This window comes from Diceros bicornis, chromosome 18, assembly GCF_020826845.1.
Source record: "Diceros bicornis minor isolate mBicDic1 chromosome 18, mDicBic1.mat.cur, whole genome shotgun sequence".
NCBI classification, from domain to species: domain Eukaryota; kingdom Metazoa; phylum Chordata; class Mammalia; order Perissodactyla; family Rhinocerotidae; genus Diceros; species Diceros bicornis.
In genome coordinates this window covers 40,232,755-40,251,185 of record NC_080757.1, presented here as the reverse complement: position 1 = coordinate 40,251,185, position 18,431 = coordinate 40,232,755, and the positions used below count along the sequence as shown (strand labels likewise).

Below are 18,431 nucleotides of genomic sequence, written 5' to 3'. Positions count from 1 at the left end.
TCCAATTTGGTCAGAATTGTCTTTATTTAAATTAGATATATTTTTAACCTTAAATATTAGTATATTATAGCATTTGAGGATTGGTTTATCTAGAAATTCTGAAGACAGAATTATTATCATTATGATTTCTCTGAGTAAAACGTTTTAATCTTGTGGGTGTGTTGGACCAATGTCAGTAATCTCACTGAGTAAAAAACCCGTGAGATCCCAATCTTACTCTTTCTTAAAGATGCACAATATGTGGAAAGTTCCTAGTTTTTTGGCTTTGAATTATTTTGATCCTGGAAATTCTGAAATATCTCAAATAAGACCCCCAAAATAAAGTTAATTGGAAATTTCACATTTTCTGATTACTTGACTTCTTACATTTACCTGCCCTTATTTTCTCCCCATTACTATATTATTTCTGCCCATATCGCCCCAACAAAATTATTTGGTGTTTATCAGGTGAACAGGAGAAACGCTGTCAGGACATGGTGATGTCAATCTGACCAAAAGGACACCTCTAGGTCCCTACTCACTAACCCTGACCAGTGATCGGTACTAAAGACCTGGAACTTGTAGGATCAACCCAGTCATATGCTTCAGCCAATAAGAACCCAACTGACATTGCTTAGTACTCTGCTAGTATATGGAGTAAATAAGGGCTAGAGTTATTCTATGCTCCTAAGACTACCTGGGTTCCCTGCTTGGTTCCTGGATTACCCATGTTCACCAAGTAGCAGCCTTCCTCAGTATCCTTCCTGATTTGAGCTCCTGTTTTCCCCAGGACCTGAGCCCTCGTCCCCAGGCCATTTTGTTTGGACTCCTACTGGGTAAACTCTACCCTCTGCACCCCACATTGATGACTGAATCCCTATTTAAATGTGAATGTACTTCCCTATAGTCAAGCCTCCATGACATACCTGGCACCAAATAGTACCATAGTTCGGAGACTCTCCACTTTGGTTCGCATGTCTTTTTATATGTGTACCAGCCACCCTTCTTGGGGGCGAGTCTTCTGAGGTTCACTGTTGAAGTCCTAACATGCCACATTGTAAAGCCCTGAAAGAGATGTTGCGGGTAAGGACGCTTTGAGCTCCTATTGTGTATATACTGACGGCTCTTTAAAAGCACTGTCTTTCAAAATATTTATTATCTAATAAAGATAACCATGTCACTGGGACCTAGGATATTGTTCATAATCTTAGATAGCCATTCTCTTTATTCTGAAGAAATAACTGTTTTCATATTCAATGACAATAATTTGAGACAAATACAAATATGTTATTATGAGATAGTTGTTTGTTATTAAGCTTTGTCTCTTCTCCTACCCACCCCTCCCCCCTCCAAGCCAGGATCTCAGCTGATCAGAGTTCTTTATTTGGTTGTGCAGTGACCCAAACCTTCATTCCTGAAAGGTGAATCATGGTGGTCCTATCTGCTTACCTTTTCCAATATCTCCTTAAACCATTATTTATATTAAATTCTCTCTGATAAAGAACTACTTTCCTGACAGATGTTAACTAAACTGATTGTGGTAATCATTTTTCACTATATGTCAAGATATTATGCTGTACAACTTAAACTTATACAGTGCTGTATGTCAATTACATCTCAATAAAATGGGAAAAAACTACTTTCTTGGCTGGACTCTGACACTACAATTTAATAAAGACTGTCTAAACAAACAATTGGATTTTAACAAGGACATTGGGTATTTATCATGAAAAAATTCTTAACTCTACAGGTCACTGTTTTTACTACATAGATTTATCATGTAGCTATTAATCAAAAAAATCCTGTACACATTCTTACAGATTCTAAAGTTCTTTCAGAGTCTTGCTGTTTAAGCAAGATAGTGTCCAATGAGACTAGCAGAGTCAGTTTTGGCGTTCATGTGGAATCATACTAAACAGCAAAAGCTTGTTTCTCCAAAGACTTTGCTTTATGCTACTATAGGCCTTAAGGCTTTGCAACCTGACCTGGATGTCTATTATGGCTTGATATTTTGCTTGCGAATGGAGAAGTAACTTTGTTACGCTCAGCTCTATAGGGGAAATTGCTTGAGTAAGTTTAACTAAATAAAGTCCATCCAGTATTTCCCATCTAGATTGCATGTTGAGAGTGGGAGTTAGGGAAAGAGCTCATTTGTGGTTATAAGCATGCATTTGAAAGTCAGTGATTCATGGACTTCCTATCCTAGCACTGGCATTTACAGATCATGTAACTTTTGGACAAGTTACTTCAACTCTTCTGAGTCTCAGTTTTCTTGTCTATACAATAGGTATAATAACTACCTCAGATGAGATCATTGTGGGGATAAAATGAGTTAAATATCTACAAAGCCCTTAGAAAAATGCCCACCATAGAGTAGGTACTGAAGGAACAGCATTCTGTTCATCTTCAAAGAAATATTCTTATTGGCTAAATAACCTAGTTTCTCCAAAGATAGCCATGAGCATCACAATAATTCGTTAAAGAGGATGGTCATTAATGTGGTCTGCCAAGGGGTAGAGAACAAGGTCAGGTTGCTGTCCTAGGGCTGCAAAACTAAATTCCAGACAGTACGGATAATAATGAGACTGTGTCGCAAAGGATTATGATTAATCTAGCCCTGTGAACTGAAGTCCAGTAAAATATAGCAAGAGGTTTGTGAAAGTAAGTGGGAAGGACCAGATGATTGCCCCAAAGTTTTGAGATAGTTGATTATCCCTAAAGGCTGCAGCTGTGGTCACCCTGATTATGAAGCAAACTATCCAAACTGTGTCCTTGGGTGATAATGAAACAAGTTATCACAAAAGAAAGAAATCCAGACTGGAAGCCAGGTATGAAGGATTTTTTTTTATTTTATTGAGGTCATAATAGTTTATAACATTGTGAAATTTCAGTTGTAGATTATTATTTGTCAGTCACTATATATATGTGCCCCTTTATCCCTTATGCCCACCCCCAACCCCCTTCCCCTCTGGGAACTACTAATCTGTTCTCTATGTCCATGTGTTTATCTTCCATATATGCATGAAATCATATGGTGTTTGTCTTTCTCTGGCTTATTTCGCTTAACATAATGCCCTCAAGGTCCATCCATGTTGTTATAAATGGGACAATTTTGTCTTTTTTATGGTTGAGTAGTATTCCATTGTGTATAGAGAGAGAGAGAGAGAGATGATAGATAGATAGATAGATAGATAGATAGATAGATAGATAGATAGATAGATAGAAAGAAAGAAAATATATATATATATACATAATATATATATATATTCTTCTTTATCCATTCATCAGTCAATGGGCACTTGGGTTGCTTCCACGTTTTGGCTATTGTGAATAATGCTGCAATGAACATAGGCTTGCATACGTCTCTTTGAATTGTTGATTTCAAGTTCTTTGGACAAATACCCAGTAGTGGGATAGCTAGGTCGCATGGTATTTCTATTTTTAATTTTTTGAGAAATCTCCATACTGTTTTCCATGACAGATATTTTTTTGAAGGGTACTTTTTGAACCAGATTGTCCCACAGAATGCCATGCCAAAGGAGGAAGGACTCTTTGAGCTGTCACATTGCTCCTCAGTGTCTCTAGATAAAAACATAGATACCATCAACATCCCAGCACTGAGTAAGAGATCTTTCCAGCCTAGTACCAGTTAGAAAAGCAAGAAATTATTTTGCGTTGGTATAAATACTGAACAGTACCTCAGGGAATGACATGGATAGTGTTCTGAAAATAGTTTTGACCTTCAGGATTTTAGCAAAGCAAAAATGACATGCTTAAGCTTTAATTAACCTTTCCTACTCAGAATAAGTTATCTCAGAAAAATGCTTGAAAAGCATGAATAAATGGGTTCAAAGGCTAGCTGAACCATGACCAAGCTAATGACCCCTTTGGAAGAGGAACTCTCATTTAAAGTTTTGATCTATAGAGCATCTGTAAGGTTATAAAGTAGGAAATTTGAAGAGAGTAGAAAACAAAATGGCACCAAAATGCATCTTGATAGATTGAACAACAGTTGTTGTAAAGATAAATGCAAGTGGGCTATTGCCAAGAAACCCATGAAAAGATGCCCCACATCACTAATCATTAGGGAAATGCAAGTCAAAGCTATAATGAGATACCATCTCACACCATTAGGAAAACTACTATCAAACAAATAGAAAATAGCAAGTGTTGCCATGGATGTGGAGAAATTGGAACGCTTGTGCTTTGTTGGTAGGAATGTAAAATGGTACAGCTGCTGTGGAAAAAAGTATGACAGTTCCTCAAAAAAATTAAAAATAGAATTCCCATATTATCCAGCAATTCCACTTCCAGGATACAGCCAAACAAATTCAAATCAGGGTCTTGAAGAGATACTTGTATGTACCATGCTCACAGCAGCATTACTGACAATAAGAGCGTTGAAGGCATCTATTTTTCTCCCCTCTGTTTCCCCTGCCACTAGTACAGTGCCTGGTGCATCATAGGTGCTCATTAAATATTTCTTGAATGAACAAAACAATGAATGAACGACATCTGACAGGCAGCATATCTGCAGTCAAAAGTTTCATTTTGCTATTAACTAGAAATTCTGAAAAGGATTTTGTAAGAAATATGTTTACACTTTGAATTAAAGAGGGATTTTTGCATTGTTTGAGCTTTACTTTTCTACCTGAGCTAAAGAAGATTATATACACTGAAAGGATCATCACACTGGATCACAAGGCCCATTCTGGCCTGGTTCTCCCGGTTTCATGCTGTGTATCCTTGACCAGTCCTTGTCCTCAGATTCCTCATCTTTAAATCAGAGGAAGGAAACCTCTCTTTCTAATTCCCAGGCTCACGGTAAGGCTCAAAAGAGACACTAGACAAGAAAGCCCTTAGGAAGCTGTAAAGTACCATATAAATGTAAGGAAATTTTATCTTTATGTTCACTGTGCTATGGAACTTTGAAAAGACAAATGTTGAGGTTGCTGTTCACCAGGTTTAATAATTTCCAGCTGAGGGCGTGTGGGACTCAGGCTGAAGTGGAGGGTCAGGCCCAAGCAACCTCCATTTGAAGGCGAGCGCTGCCACCTAGTGGAAGTAGAAAGGCAGGGGCAAGCATGGTTAACAACGTGGGATCCCCTGGGGTCACCTGACTGAAAAGCAGAAACCACTTATTTAAACTTAACGATTTTTTAAAAAACAGCTTCTTTCCTTTTTTTGTCACAAAATGTTCTTTTGGAAATATTTTCTTTACATATGCGGGATGGAGACATGTTACACCCATTGCTTATCTAATTATTATTATTTACAGTTAATAATCAGGCCCTGAAGAGATTTACAGTTCTTTATATGTTTTAACATTATAATTATTTACCATTTCAATTTTAATAATTCAATAACTTAATTAAAAGAATAATTTTACAACTCAGACAACATGTTAAGACCACTGATGGTAATATATAAAGGAGGTATTCGTATTAGCATGGATCATTTGGAGTAATTATATATCTAAAATACGCTCGTGATGCCAAAATCTCAAGGCCATCTTGGACATACGCCAAGTCTTCACCTGGCATGTGCCTGGTGACTCTGAGCAAACTCTAACATTTCTGAGTCTCAGTTCCCTCATTTGCCAAATAAAGGAGCTGAATTAGGTGATGTCTAAGGCCCTTTGCAGCTCTAAAGAGATCCCATAACTTTGCCCAGAAAATGCATTTAAAGGCCATGCCGATGCAGGCCACAGTACCTTGGATTGCTTGTGTCAACACAGTTCCAGGAGACACCATGACACTCCTGGTGGCAAAACAACTTTGTGCCTGTCTTCACCGCAGAATCTAAAACCAGGCAAGTCCAACCAAGTCTCTCCTATCCCCCTTTTCCTGTCCTCTCCGCCTTCGTTACCTCCACTCTCCTTGCCTCTGCCTCTAGAGGAGGCTTCTTAGGGCACATCTCCTTGCTCACGTCTTCTTCTCTCTCAGCTTGACCTCCCCAGATCCCTCCACACACACATCCAGTTTGTAACACAATAACAACAATAATAATAATGGCTGCCATTCATTGAGTTTTTCATTTGCGAGGCACTGTGCTAAGCATGGTCTCCTTTAGTGTCTCAACAGCCTTATGAGGTGTAAACTCCTTTTATCCACATTTTGACAACTACTGGAACCCTCTCTGCAGAAGGGTTCAATTGGAAAGATATTTTTCACGTCATTAACCACTTAATGTGCCTTTCTCCTGAATTGGCCTAGCAACTTTTCTATCAGAAACTGATCATTCATCCCCTATCTCCATTCCCACCTTTCTCTCCACCTCTTCATCCCCTTCTGTATCCCTCCCCTCTCTCACCTCCTCTCCCTCCTCTCTCTTCACCCCCCATACTCCCCACCTCATCTCCATTCCTACCTCTCTCCTCTCCTCCATCTCGCCTTCCACCTCTCTTTCCATTCTCTCATCTCCACTCCCACTGGACTTCAAGGCAGAATCTGTATTCTCTAAATCTCAATGCCACATCCAGCTTCACATCAATTAATTCTTAAGTGAAAACTCTTCTTTTGAGGCTAATGCCTCACCACATCCTCCCATCATCTAAGGACTTTGACACCAGGCTCACAGTCCACTTCCCTCCCATATCTTGCCATCATGGGAGACTTCACGTCTGTGTAGATGGCCCATTTAACACCACAGTTTAATAGTTCCTCACCTCCTACTCCAATGACTTTCAGGTCAGTCCACTTCTGATTTCTTATTCCAGTGACTGTTGGGTCCAATCCCCATGGCTATTCACTAAACTTTGTCAAGATCTGGGGTTGTGCCTATTTTAAAATTCTAAACTCTGTCTTCCACTGTCCAACATTAACCCATCTTCCTTCACCTCTATCAATACCCTGCTCACACTCTTCCTGCTCCGTGACCTCATAAAGATGCCCGATGACCCAACCTTTGTCTTTTTCTTCAGTGTATGTGTCCCTCTGGTCTTACTTATTTCTTTATTTATGACCATATAGTCAATCACCTCAACCATTTTCTCAAGAGCACCAGAAATTTCTTTGCTACTTTTTCCTTCTTCTGAACCTGCCTTCAAATTCCAAAACGCCCATCAGCCTGATCATCATCTTCTCTAATCCTACACCAGAATAACTTCCAAATACAGTCATGCCTCACTTAACAACAGGGATACTTCTGAGAAATGCGTTGTTAGGCAATTTCGTCATTGTGCAAACTTTATAGGGTATACTTACACAAACCCAGATGGGATAGCCTACTGCATACCTAGGCTATATGGTACTAATCTTATGAGACCACCATCATATATGCTATCCATCACTGACTGAAACGTTGTTATGTGGTGCATGACTGTATGCATTTGAATGTCGTTACAAATGAGAACTGGGCCCTCGGTTCTTCCTGACAATCCCTTCACACACTGCTAGTCAGGTATTTTTCCCAGTTCCATGTACTTATTCTAAACATTCACACTTCCTATCAATCATCTGTTTCTGAGGTATGCCACCAACCCCTCAAACCCAGCTGGTCTAAAAGTAAACTCAGTATCTTCCTGCTCCTGTATTCCCTATCTCAGTTAATATTATAGGATTCCCAGCATCCGAAATCAATGACCTAAGAGTCATCCCCAACTCTTCTTTCCTCCTTATTCTCCAAATTCAATCAATGACCATATCCTCTCAACTTCTTCACCTCCCACTGCCCTCATCCTTCCCACCTGGATCATTGTCCTAACCTTGCAATTGGCCTTCTTTGTTCATCTCAACCTGATCATGTTGCCCTCTGCTTTTTACTTAGGATTCACTCCAAATTCTTTAGAATAGCAGAAGGCTAAACATTATACACCCCTGTCTGGTCCTGGCCATACATTTCTTAAAGGTTATAATCATATCTTTTTCATCTCTGCATTTATTTACCATCATGTCTTCATTTTTGCATTTAGCATTGAACACTAGGCATGGTGGCTATACATGTTAAAGAAAGGAATCAGTCAATATTTACGTTATTGTTCAAGGTAATAAATAGATGTTATAATAGTGGTAAGACCACAGAAGTTACCAGGATCATATTTTTTTAAAAATAACACATTTTTTTTTTTTTGCTCTGGTGGGATAAAATAAGTATTTCTCTGGTTAATGGTTCTTTATACACCTCTCTGGTAATTAAGACCCTACTGTAGCTGATGGTACCCTATCACAATCTTACTTAACTTTTAAAACTTTATAATACCCTGTGGCAGATAATGATGGTATATTCCTAGGGTCTAGATGAAAGTAAAGGATTACTCACTCAAAATTAAAAGTTAAAGTAATGAACTTAATATAGAATGAACCCTATTATATTTAAGATAATAAATATTTTGAAGCAACAGCCAGGGATGTTAGACATTAATTTCAAAAAAAATCACCCAATTATACATAATTTCATGCTAATCTGAATGATGCCATTTTTCTTTTGGCATGCATAACTCAAATAGAAACACCCCAACAATTGTGTATAAAAGCCCAAAGAAACCATCAGGGCACAATATTCTGTTCTCCTTTGAAGTTACAGCTATCCACAGACAAGGTGAACGTTTCTCATACTACCATGTCTCTCCGATTTTCTAGTGGGTCCAGGCATATTCGCTTACGGTCTGGATCTGGATCTGACAGACCATCCAATGGAGGCACAGGCTTTGCGGGCAGCAATGCATGTGGCAGCTCTGCGGCTGGAAGTGGCTTTTCCTGTGCCTTGGGAGGGCGCTTGGCCAGTGTTCCCAGTGGGAATCATGCTGGTGGCACTCTTGGAAGTGCTGCTTGTGCTGGCTTTGCTGGAAGCGAAAGGGGCCTCCTCTCTGGGAATGAGAAGTTGGCCATGCAGAATCTTAATGACTGCTTGGCATCCTACCTGGATAACGTGGGAGCTCTGGAGGAGGCAAATGCTGAACTAGAGAGAAAAATCAAGGGTTGGTATGAAAAATATGGACCTGGATCTTGCCGTGGACTTGATCGTGACTATAGCAGATATCATCTAACAATCGAAGATCTTAAGACTAAGGTGAGAAATCACAAATTTGGAACTATTCAAAGTATTTAAAACTAAGAATTACCTGGCAAAAGACATAGAACTATAGTGGGAAATGCTTCATAACTGTTATCTGTAATTTATATTGTATTTAGTTATTATTTATTTTGATAAATAATTCTTCCTGTTAGTCAAAAATAGGTACTTTGATTCATGGATTTCAATGTAGCTTAAATGTTACTAGTTCCATTATTGTTTATTTTTAAATATATTCATTGATAAGAAAGTACTATATTCTAAAAGTTATATGAATATACAAGAAAAAATAAAATCATATCTGTAATTTTTAAATTTTATTTTATTTTTATTTATGTGTGTGTGTGTGTGTGTGTGTGTGTGTCAGGAAAATTGGCCCTGAGCTAACATTTGTGCCAATCTTCCTCTATTTTGTATGTGGGACACTGCCACAGCATGGCTTGATGAGCAGTGTGTAGGTCCATAAATTTTAAATTTTAAACATTTTGGTTGTTACTTAAGGAAGTACGATTTTTATACAAAAGCTTAATTGTGAAATGTTTTTTCATTCCTGAAATAATAAATTATAAGAGCATACTTATTTGGTGTGTCTTCCCTTTGGATTTCTTCTAGATTATCTCTTCCACTACTGCTAATGTTAATGTCATTCTGCAGATTGATAATGCCAGACCGGCTGCTGATGATTTCCGGCTAAAGTAAGTAATAGAGAAAAATCACGTTCTAGAAAAAGTTGCCTATTTAATTTGTTAAATAAAATTTCAGCTTTATCCCAAGTAAAACAAACTATAACCTAAAAGATTAAAGGAAGTAAGGCATGTTATAATACTGCAATAGCATAGCATACAAAGCATGTTATAATATTGCAATCAGCTATACTCACAATATATACATATTTATTACATTCTTGGGACAAAATACCATTGTGTTTCTATGCCTGCCTAGAATAGTGCCAAGCACAAAGTACAATGCTCATAAATATTTGTCAACTCAGTAAAAATATTAACAAAGATAAAATTCTAAAATGGTACATTTTTATTGATTGGGATATGCTATTGGAATTTGCGTGATTAAATAATTGCCAATTATCCTGCACGGAATTGGGTGAAAGGCGTGAAGGAGGACTTTCTTTGTATATTTTTATAATATTTAGAGTCCTAATTCAATTTCTAACTTTCAGTTAAAAGCAATCAGGTTTTCTTTTTCTACCTCTTGAGGTAGTCTAACTTGTGCTGAAATTCATTTACTGCCCCTCAAGGTATGAAAATGAGCTCGCCCTTCACCAAAACACAGAGGCTGACATCAATGGGCTGCGGCGAGTCCTGGATGAACTGACACTCTGCAGGACCGACCAGGAGCTGCAGTATGAATCTCTGAGTGAAGAGATGACGTATCTCAAGAAGAGCCATGAAGAGGTAGGAGAAGCTTTAATTCCAGGCAAATCACAAATTTGTACATTTTAAATACTTTTGGGGGAGGGCATTAAATTACAATAGTAATTCGTGCTCATTATAGTAATTCAAACAATACCAGGACATATTAAAAAAAGATTTTCATTTCTCCCACTCTGCCCTTCTAATCTCATCCCCCAAGGTAATAAATATTAACAATTTGATCTGTATCCTTCCATTTTTTAGGCTGATATAATATTCTCTCCTTCTGAAAATAATACACTACTTTTGCATTAATAAAACTATCTCTTTTTCCACTAGATTATTTCTTTCATTCATATAGGCCTATCTTCAGGTTAACTTTCTCACAAAAGACCTCTCTGACTCAGAAAATATGTCAATGTTTCCTCTACTTAATGAGCCTGGGTTTACTTTAATGTTGAACTCTGCACAATAATAAACATTATTTGACATTTAATAGCAGGTAACTTCAACCCCTTAAAAAATTATTACCCCAAAAGTAATTGCAAAAGTCTCCAAAACAATGGATGACAAATTTTCAGAAAACACCCTATGACAGGAAGTGCCTCATCATTGGTTAGAAATGGCTAAAACACCAAATCTTACTTGCCCTGAGCCCCAAATGAGAAAATTATGAGAGAGGGAAAGAGAAGGAAAATTGGAAAGGAAAAGTTAAAATAAAAGAGAAACGAGGAGAGGGAAGAGAGTGATAGAGCAGAGGGCGGGAAGAGTCAGGCCACCAGAGAGTATAAGCAGGAGAGTGAAAAGTAGACCCACGCATTGTAGAGACTGTGACATCAGGAAAAGAAAGAGTCCCAGAAGAGAAGAAATTGCAACCACAGCAGCCCAGCCAGGGTAGGGTCAGGATCACAGCAGGATTTGTTGTCCCCATGAAGACAAACTAACCAAAAAGAAGGTACCTCTGAATGCACTGAGGGTAGAAACAAACAGCCACGCACATCTCAACATCCCCTGAGAGTGATCAATGTCCCTGAGATAACTGCAAGCAATTCCATTTTCAAACTTTTATACCAACAAGAATTTTTCTTCACATAGAATCTTACACAAAACTCCCAAATATGGAAATAATTTAAAGTCATCAGTGGGTTCCTTGGGCGAAGTAAATCTTTTGCTCTTGGTGGATACCGGCAAGCCGCTGATCTAAGGTCATAATAAGACGGCTTAGAAAAGCAGAAACACCTTCTGCAATCCATCAAAAGCAGCTAAAAAAAGAAAAAAGTCAGCTACCTAGAGAACTAAGTTCAGGACATTGATAGGCTGATTTGTCCAGAAATCCGTTTTCTGATTAGGTCCAACTGCTTAATGATTTGATCTGGGGCATATCCTAGAACAGAGAGGCCATAGAGTGCAGTTGCTAAGAGCAAACGCTCTGGAGCTGGAACACCTACTATGTTCAAATCCTGGAGTGTTCGTATCCGAGCCCTTTCAAGTATACTAAGTATCTTGGGTGAGTTACTTTATCTGTCTGTGCCTCAGTTTCCTAGTCTGTAAAATAAGTCTAATAATAGTACCTACCAGAGAGACATTGAAAGACTCGAATGAGTTGATGCATGTAAACTGCTTAGAACAGTGTCTGGCATATGACAAGCGCTCCATAAATGATAGCTGTCGTCCCTAAGATGAGAGTTCCTTGGGGACAGGAATTTTTATTTGCTTTTTCCACTGCTCTATTCCCATCAATGAGAACTCTGACATTTAGTCAAGAATTACGTGCTTCATAACTCTCTGGTCTCTATATCCCCTTCTCATTTAAAAGAATAAAACACTTCTCTTGAGATGCTGTGACTGTTTTTTTGTGGTGTTGGTTGTGGTTGTTTTAATTAACAAATAACTAATTAAATTGATGATTGGCATGACTATGGATTGGATAAGTCAATTTTAAAATCGTGTGCCTTAAATTATACACTGGAATTTAAACCACAAACTTTGAGACGTAAAGTAAGGCCTTTAAACGCTTGTCTCAGACTGCGGGTGATGGTAAACTGCCCCTAACGTCACGCTCACGTTTCCCTCCAGGAGATGAAGGCTCTGCAGGGCGCGGCGGGAGGTAACGTGAACGTGGAGATGAACGCGGCGCCCGGGGTGGGCCTCACGGTTCTGCTGAACAACATGCGGGCGGAGTATGAAGCCCTCGCGGAGCAGAACCGCAGGGACGCGGAGGCCTGGTTCAACGAGAAGGTGAGGGCAGCCAACAGCCTGGCCCCTACCGGACCGGCGAGCAAAGGCCCGTTTAACCCCTTTGCGCCCGGCCTTCCAGAGCGCCACTCTGCAGCAGCAGATCTGCGACGACGCGGGCGCAGCCACCTCGGCCAGGAACGAGCGGACGGAAATGAAGCGCACCCTGCAGACCCTGGAGATCGAGCTGCAGTCCCTCCTGGCAATGGTAGGTGACAGCGTGGGTCAGCCTGGATTTTGTAATTCCAAAAAGTCCAACTGAAACCTTTCCCTTCTTCCCTATTAGGGCTTTACCTACAAATACTCAGAGGAGAGGAGAGCAGGAAAGACAGACACTGAGACACTCAGAAAGAGAGGCAGAGCATTGCTTTCTCCCTGAGGGCACTGAGGTGCTCAGTGCTCAGTTTCTTCCTTGGGGTAGTTCATCTCAGCCCTACAGGGCAAGCAGCAGCAGTATTGCTCCACTTGAAAATTAAGTGGCAGGCCTCCTGTCATGCGGCCATGCAGGGCAGAACTGGTGTCACCAGCACCTCCTCGTGTTGATGAAGGCCTATTAAAGCCATATTGTGTGTTTCATCAGGCAGAAGAAAAGAGGGTACATATCTGATTCCATATGAGCACCGTCGGCCTCTTCATCCCCACGGTGTGCAAGGCAGAGGTCCCATCCAGACACACCCCACAGAGCCCGGCATTCAGGCACCTTGGCACCTACCCCAGTTACTTCAGAGGTTACCATGGAGACAACCCAGGACTAAAACCAGCTTCCCTTCTGGGGTGTGAGCCGCCAACACCCAAAAGGCTTGATTTTGAGAATTATGGCACCTACGTGGGCCAAGGGTTCCCTGTCCTCATCAGAGGTCTCATACTCCCTGAGGTCACCATGTTGTAAGACAAAGAAAAGAGCCGCTGTTATACAAACGAGTGCAGAAGGAACAGATGATTCAAAACAGTAGGAAAATTATTTTGATTTAGCGACCTTAGAAAGGCACGGTGCTTTCTTACCATGTAGTATTCAGATTGGAGACTTGTTTTTACCACTGACTAGCCCAACTTACCCAGCATGCCCTTCTTCTCCTCACTCTCGTCACCTCCTCACTGCTGGCTGGTACCCAAGACCCTCCCTGCCACTTTGGGCTCCTGGAACCCTCCTTTCTTCCCCATTCCCTTCTTTCCTGCAACCAGAACCCTGAGGACCTGTTCCTGCTGCTGTACCCCTGAGCATGAATCCTCCCTCTCATTTCTGAGCTATGTTGAAGGAAATAAATTCCTGAGTTCCCAGAACAGAATTTTAAGCATTTTCCCATAGAAGCAATGGTGTTATAGGGGCCGGCCCCGTGGCTTAGCGGTTAAGTGCGCGGGTTCTGCTACTGGCAGCCGGGGTTCGGATCCCGGGCGCGCACCGACGCACCGGTTCTCTGGCCATGCTGAGGCCACGTCCCACATACTGCAACTGGAAGGATGTGCAGCTATGACATACAACTATCTGCTGGGGCTTTGGGGACAAAAAAAAAAAAAGGAGGAGGATTGGCAATAGATGTTAGCTCAGAGCCGGTCTTCCTCAGCAAAAAGAGGAGGATTAGCATGGATGTTAGCTCAGGGCTGATCTTCCTCACAACGAAAGAAAGAGAAAGAGAGAGAGAGAGAAAAAAAGAAAGAAATTAGATTCTGTGCGGCCAGTAGTACTATAGTTTGGGCTCATGAGATAATCCACAAAAGAAGCCCATTTTAACACACAACATAACTGAATAGAATAACGATGGATTCTTTTGTCGTAAGATGAACACTAAGCATGATCTTCTATAGTTTAGTACACAAATCACGTGTAAGTTGGGAGTGATCTAAATATATAAACATTTCCCGTGCTCCCTGTAGTATACAAACTTCCAGTTCATCCTGTCCTCCTTCCTCATCCACAAGCCAAACTTTACAGCGGGAGGCTGTGAGACAGAGATGCTGTCCCCTCTGATTTAGGAGAGTATTAGCAACCTTAAAAAGGAATGCCACATGAGGACACATCATCAGGGAAATTGAAGATTTGAACAGCCGAGCACACACCTCACTGACATCTTGTCACTCGTTGCCTCACCCTCTCCATTAGCGTCCTGATCACCCTCCACTCCTCTGCCCCTGGAGAGCCCAGTGCCAGCCATGCAATGCTCTGGTCAGCCTATTTACTAAGTCAGTGGTTCTTAGCCCCTTTACACCCGAGGTCTGCATGTTATGATCAATATTTTATAACTCCCTCTTTACTATCCTAGAATGAAGTCAATAAATGATATATTTAGCAACACAAAAATTTTTTTTAAAAACTAGTATAATGCCATAACCGCAATAAAAAGGAAAAATGTAAGTATTTTTAAAATAAAATATATTTAATATATAAATACTCAGGCCCAACTACCCTCGAACATGTAATGAAAAAGACAGAGGCTTACATCTTCCTATGATAAATAAGTTTTATTTTTAATAATGTAAGATCAGGAGTTGCTCCACACAAGAAGAAAAGGAAAATGAAAGAGTGGACACCCAGATAATAACTAATATCAGGAGAAGTAATAACCACCTAGATGTATTTATATATGATAAGGGAAAGAAGAAAATTACTTTAATTGAAGTAGACATCATGTGACAAGGCAAATTACAGACTATGGAAGTAGAAATGAGGAGGTGTAATATTCATGAGTAGTGTTGAAATAATGACCTTTACTGTGTTATGAAATATATCTCTTGTCTTGAAATCCCACCCATGTGAAGGCATCCATTCAATCTTAAGAGCTTCATGAAAGGCCTTTGACTGACGATAGAAAATCAAGGACAGACTAGAAAAAAGAAACAGCAGCACAAAAGGCCTTGGAACAGTGGTGGGGTAGATCTCTGGGGACCATAGCAGAATAAGATTGAAAAACAACAGGCAACCCAAAAATAAATATGTAATTTCAAAAAGACAATTTCCAATATTGATTTCTTATTGTGCTACCCCCCAAAAAAGTGTTTTAATATATAGGTTGGTCATAGTATGAAATATTACCTAAATATCGTGACTGTCCATTGGAACAGTCAAAAGTCTCGTGGGAAAAGGGTCATTTATCCCACGTCAGGTCATCCAGGATGCCTGGCCCCTACCCAGTAAATACCAGTCACTTCCCCCTCCTCTCCACCTCCTGTTTTATTGTGATGAGCCCCACAAATTTCCAAAACTTCCCCAGAGAGCAGTACTGCTGTTTGCTGAGAAACACTGGTCTACATCGTCCTCAAAGTGGTTTCATCCCTTGCTCTGGCATCTTTTACGTCCTCAGAAACACTCCCTGGAGTGCTCCCTGACGGAGACCGAGGGCAACTACTGTGCGCAGCTCGCCCAGATCCAGGCTCAGATCAGGGCCCTGGAGGAGCAGCTGCACCAGGTCAGAACCGAGACCGAGGGCCAGAAACTGGAGTACGAGCAGCTCCTGGACTTCAAGGTCCACCTGGAAAAAGAAATTGAGACCTACTGCCGCCTGATAGATGAAGATGGAAAGTAAGTAACACCGTTTGAAAGTCTAGTTTTACCTATTTTAAACCATAACCATATACTGCCCGTTCACCTTCCATGCCTCCAAGCCTTTTCTTCTTCATCCCCACTGCAGAAAAGCATGTCCACCTCTTGCCTCTGTGGTCATCTCTTCCATATTTTGTACATCACAACCTCTTCCTCATCTGCCTTGGATGACCCCGGCTGTCCCTGCAGATGCCCCATTTGTTGTCCATGTTAATCACTGTGGGTTTCAAGATTCTCCCCACCCCACCCCCAGTTCATTCCTAATATCACTGCTGCCCTGAGATAAACATTCTCTGTACAAACCCCCAGGGTCTATACATAAAAAAAATATATATATATATATTCTCTGTAAGTTTTAAATTTGGGGGTTTAAATAAAATCAAATGGAAACAAGGTTGTTTTATATCCTCTCTTTAGATAACACTTGATTACTTTCAGCTCCTGCACACAAAAATTTTAATATGTTCCTTTACAAAAAACTAAGATCTGTTTTTGGCATACAACGTTCACTTGAGTTCGTGTTCATCTGTTGATTCAATGAATATTTCTTAAGTGATAAACAGAAATACTAAAGAATAAACTGGTTTTTTTTTTTTTTACAGCTCATGCTCCAAATCAAAGGGCTTTGGATTGGGAAGCTCAGGGAATTCACCTAAAGGTAATGAAATCTAGTTCTATTTCTGTTGTAGCAAATACTTTTACATTAATGGCAATCATACACTACGACAACGGTCTATGTTTAAGTAATTTTAACTAAAGTGCTCTGAACTTAAAGTATTATTTTGAATGGATAAAACTACCACAAACTATTATTATACATCTATACTTACTCCCTCAGGAAAAATGTACATAATATGTTGTATTATAACCAGCAGTGGAATTCTTTGTCATGTAATCTTTTAGATTGAATATGTGTATTCACATATGTTTTATTTCTAGATTTATCCAAAACCACACTGGTAAAGATGGTGGTTGAAGAGATAGATCAACGTGGTAAAGTTCTTTCATCGAGGGTTCAGTCCATTGAAGAAAAGAGATCTAAAATTACCAATGGCAAGACAGAACAAAGGGTTTCTTTCTAGCTGTGATTATTGAGAAAAGAATAATTTGGGAAAGGATCCTGCACACCTGCATTATTCTAGTTATCAAGGAGATAATAAAAACCCTTTCTACCCTTAAAGATGAGTTACTTAGAAAAAATACCTGCTTTGTTAACTTTTACAGGATGTTGGGTGTTTTTTCCCCCAAATAAATAAAAAAGTTGATATACATTCATTTCCATTCACTTATGACTAATAAATAATTATTTAAAATTTTTTGTCTATGTCTAATTCATAGGGAGACATTTATGGAGTATATTTTAATTGCCTTTCACTCTAGCTTTAAATAGTAGTCAATACCACATGGCATTTCAGTATTAAACATTCACTAGACATAATCTTTAAATCTCACCATTTTTGCATGAGCGAAAATAATCTGGATAATTTCAGAAATTCCCCTGTGATTGACAAGTCCCACCACTAGATGGCGCATTCCTGGTATTTTACCTATGAGCCTGTCTCAAACTCTTCTGGAGATCTGGGTACTTCCCAGGATACCATTTCCCATATAATCAGGATTATCTCTGGGAAGATCCACAGCAATGAGTCTCATGCTAATGACTCTTTTTCTAGAGCAGAGATCGGCAAACTTTTTCTGTCAAGCCCCAGAGAGTAAATATTTCAGGTTTTGCAGGCTATAAGGGCTCTATTTCAACTACTCAACCCAGCCATTATAGCAGAAAGCAGCCATAGACAACAGATAAACAAACTGAGCATGACTGTGTTCCAATAAACCTTTATTTATGGACACGGAAATTCAAATTGCAAATAATTTTGATGTCATGAAACATTATTCTTCTTTTTATTTTTTTTCAACCATTTAAAAATGTGAAAACCATTCTTAGCCCATGGGCTGTACAAAAGAAGGTGGCAGACCAGATTCAACCTGCCAACAGCTGTTCTAGAGCTAAATCTCAAGAGGCTGATGAACATTATGATTGTTGTGTCTTTCTATGTTTCTGTGTCCTGGTAGGGATTCCCAACAAATATTAAATTCCTGAAAAGGAGAGCAGCTCTCGTATTTCTCTAATATGTGGCCTGATCCTAATGAGAAGCTACAGTGAGGGCAAGAATTCTACCCAACAACCCAACAGTCATGTGGGAGTTCAAAGAAGTGGCAAAGGATGGGATATTTATAAAAGCTTGAGCCAAAAGTCATCAAATGAAGCAAATACTAGAAATTCATGGGGAAGTAACTTC

General features: G+C 39.7%; 1 protein-coding gene across 1 annotated transcript; it reads left to right on the top strand.

The window, feature by feature from the left end:
* The first annotated feature begins 8,538 nt into the window (after positions 1–8,538).
* LOC131416720 (keratin, type I cytoskeletal 28) lies at positions 8,539–17,260 on the top strand. The gene is made up of 8 exons (XM_058559380.1): positions 8,539–8,988; positions 9,604–9,686; positions 10,247–10,403; positions 12,438–12,599; positions 12,679–12,804; positions 15,893–16,110; positions 16,734–16,789; positions 17,071–17,260. The coding sequence occupies exons 1-8, from the start codon at positions 8,539–8,541 to the stop codon at positions 17,211–17,213; spliced, it is 1,395 nt and encodes a 464-aa protein (XP_058415363.1). The 3' UTR covers positions 17,214–17,260.
* Positions 17,261–18,431: the final 1,171 nt, after the last annotated feature.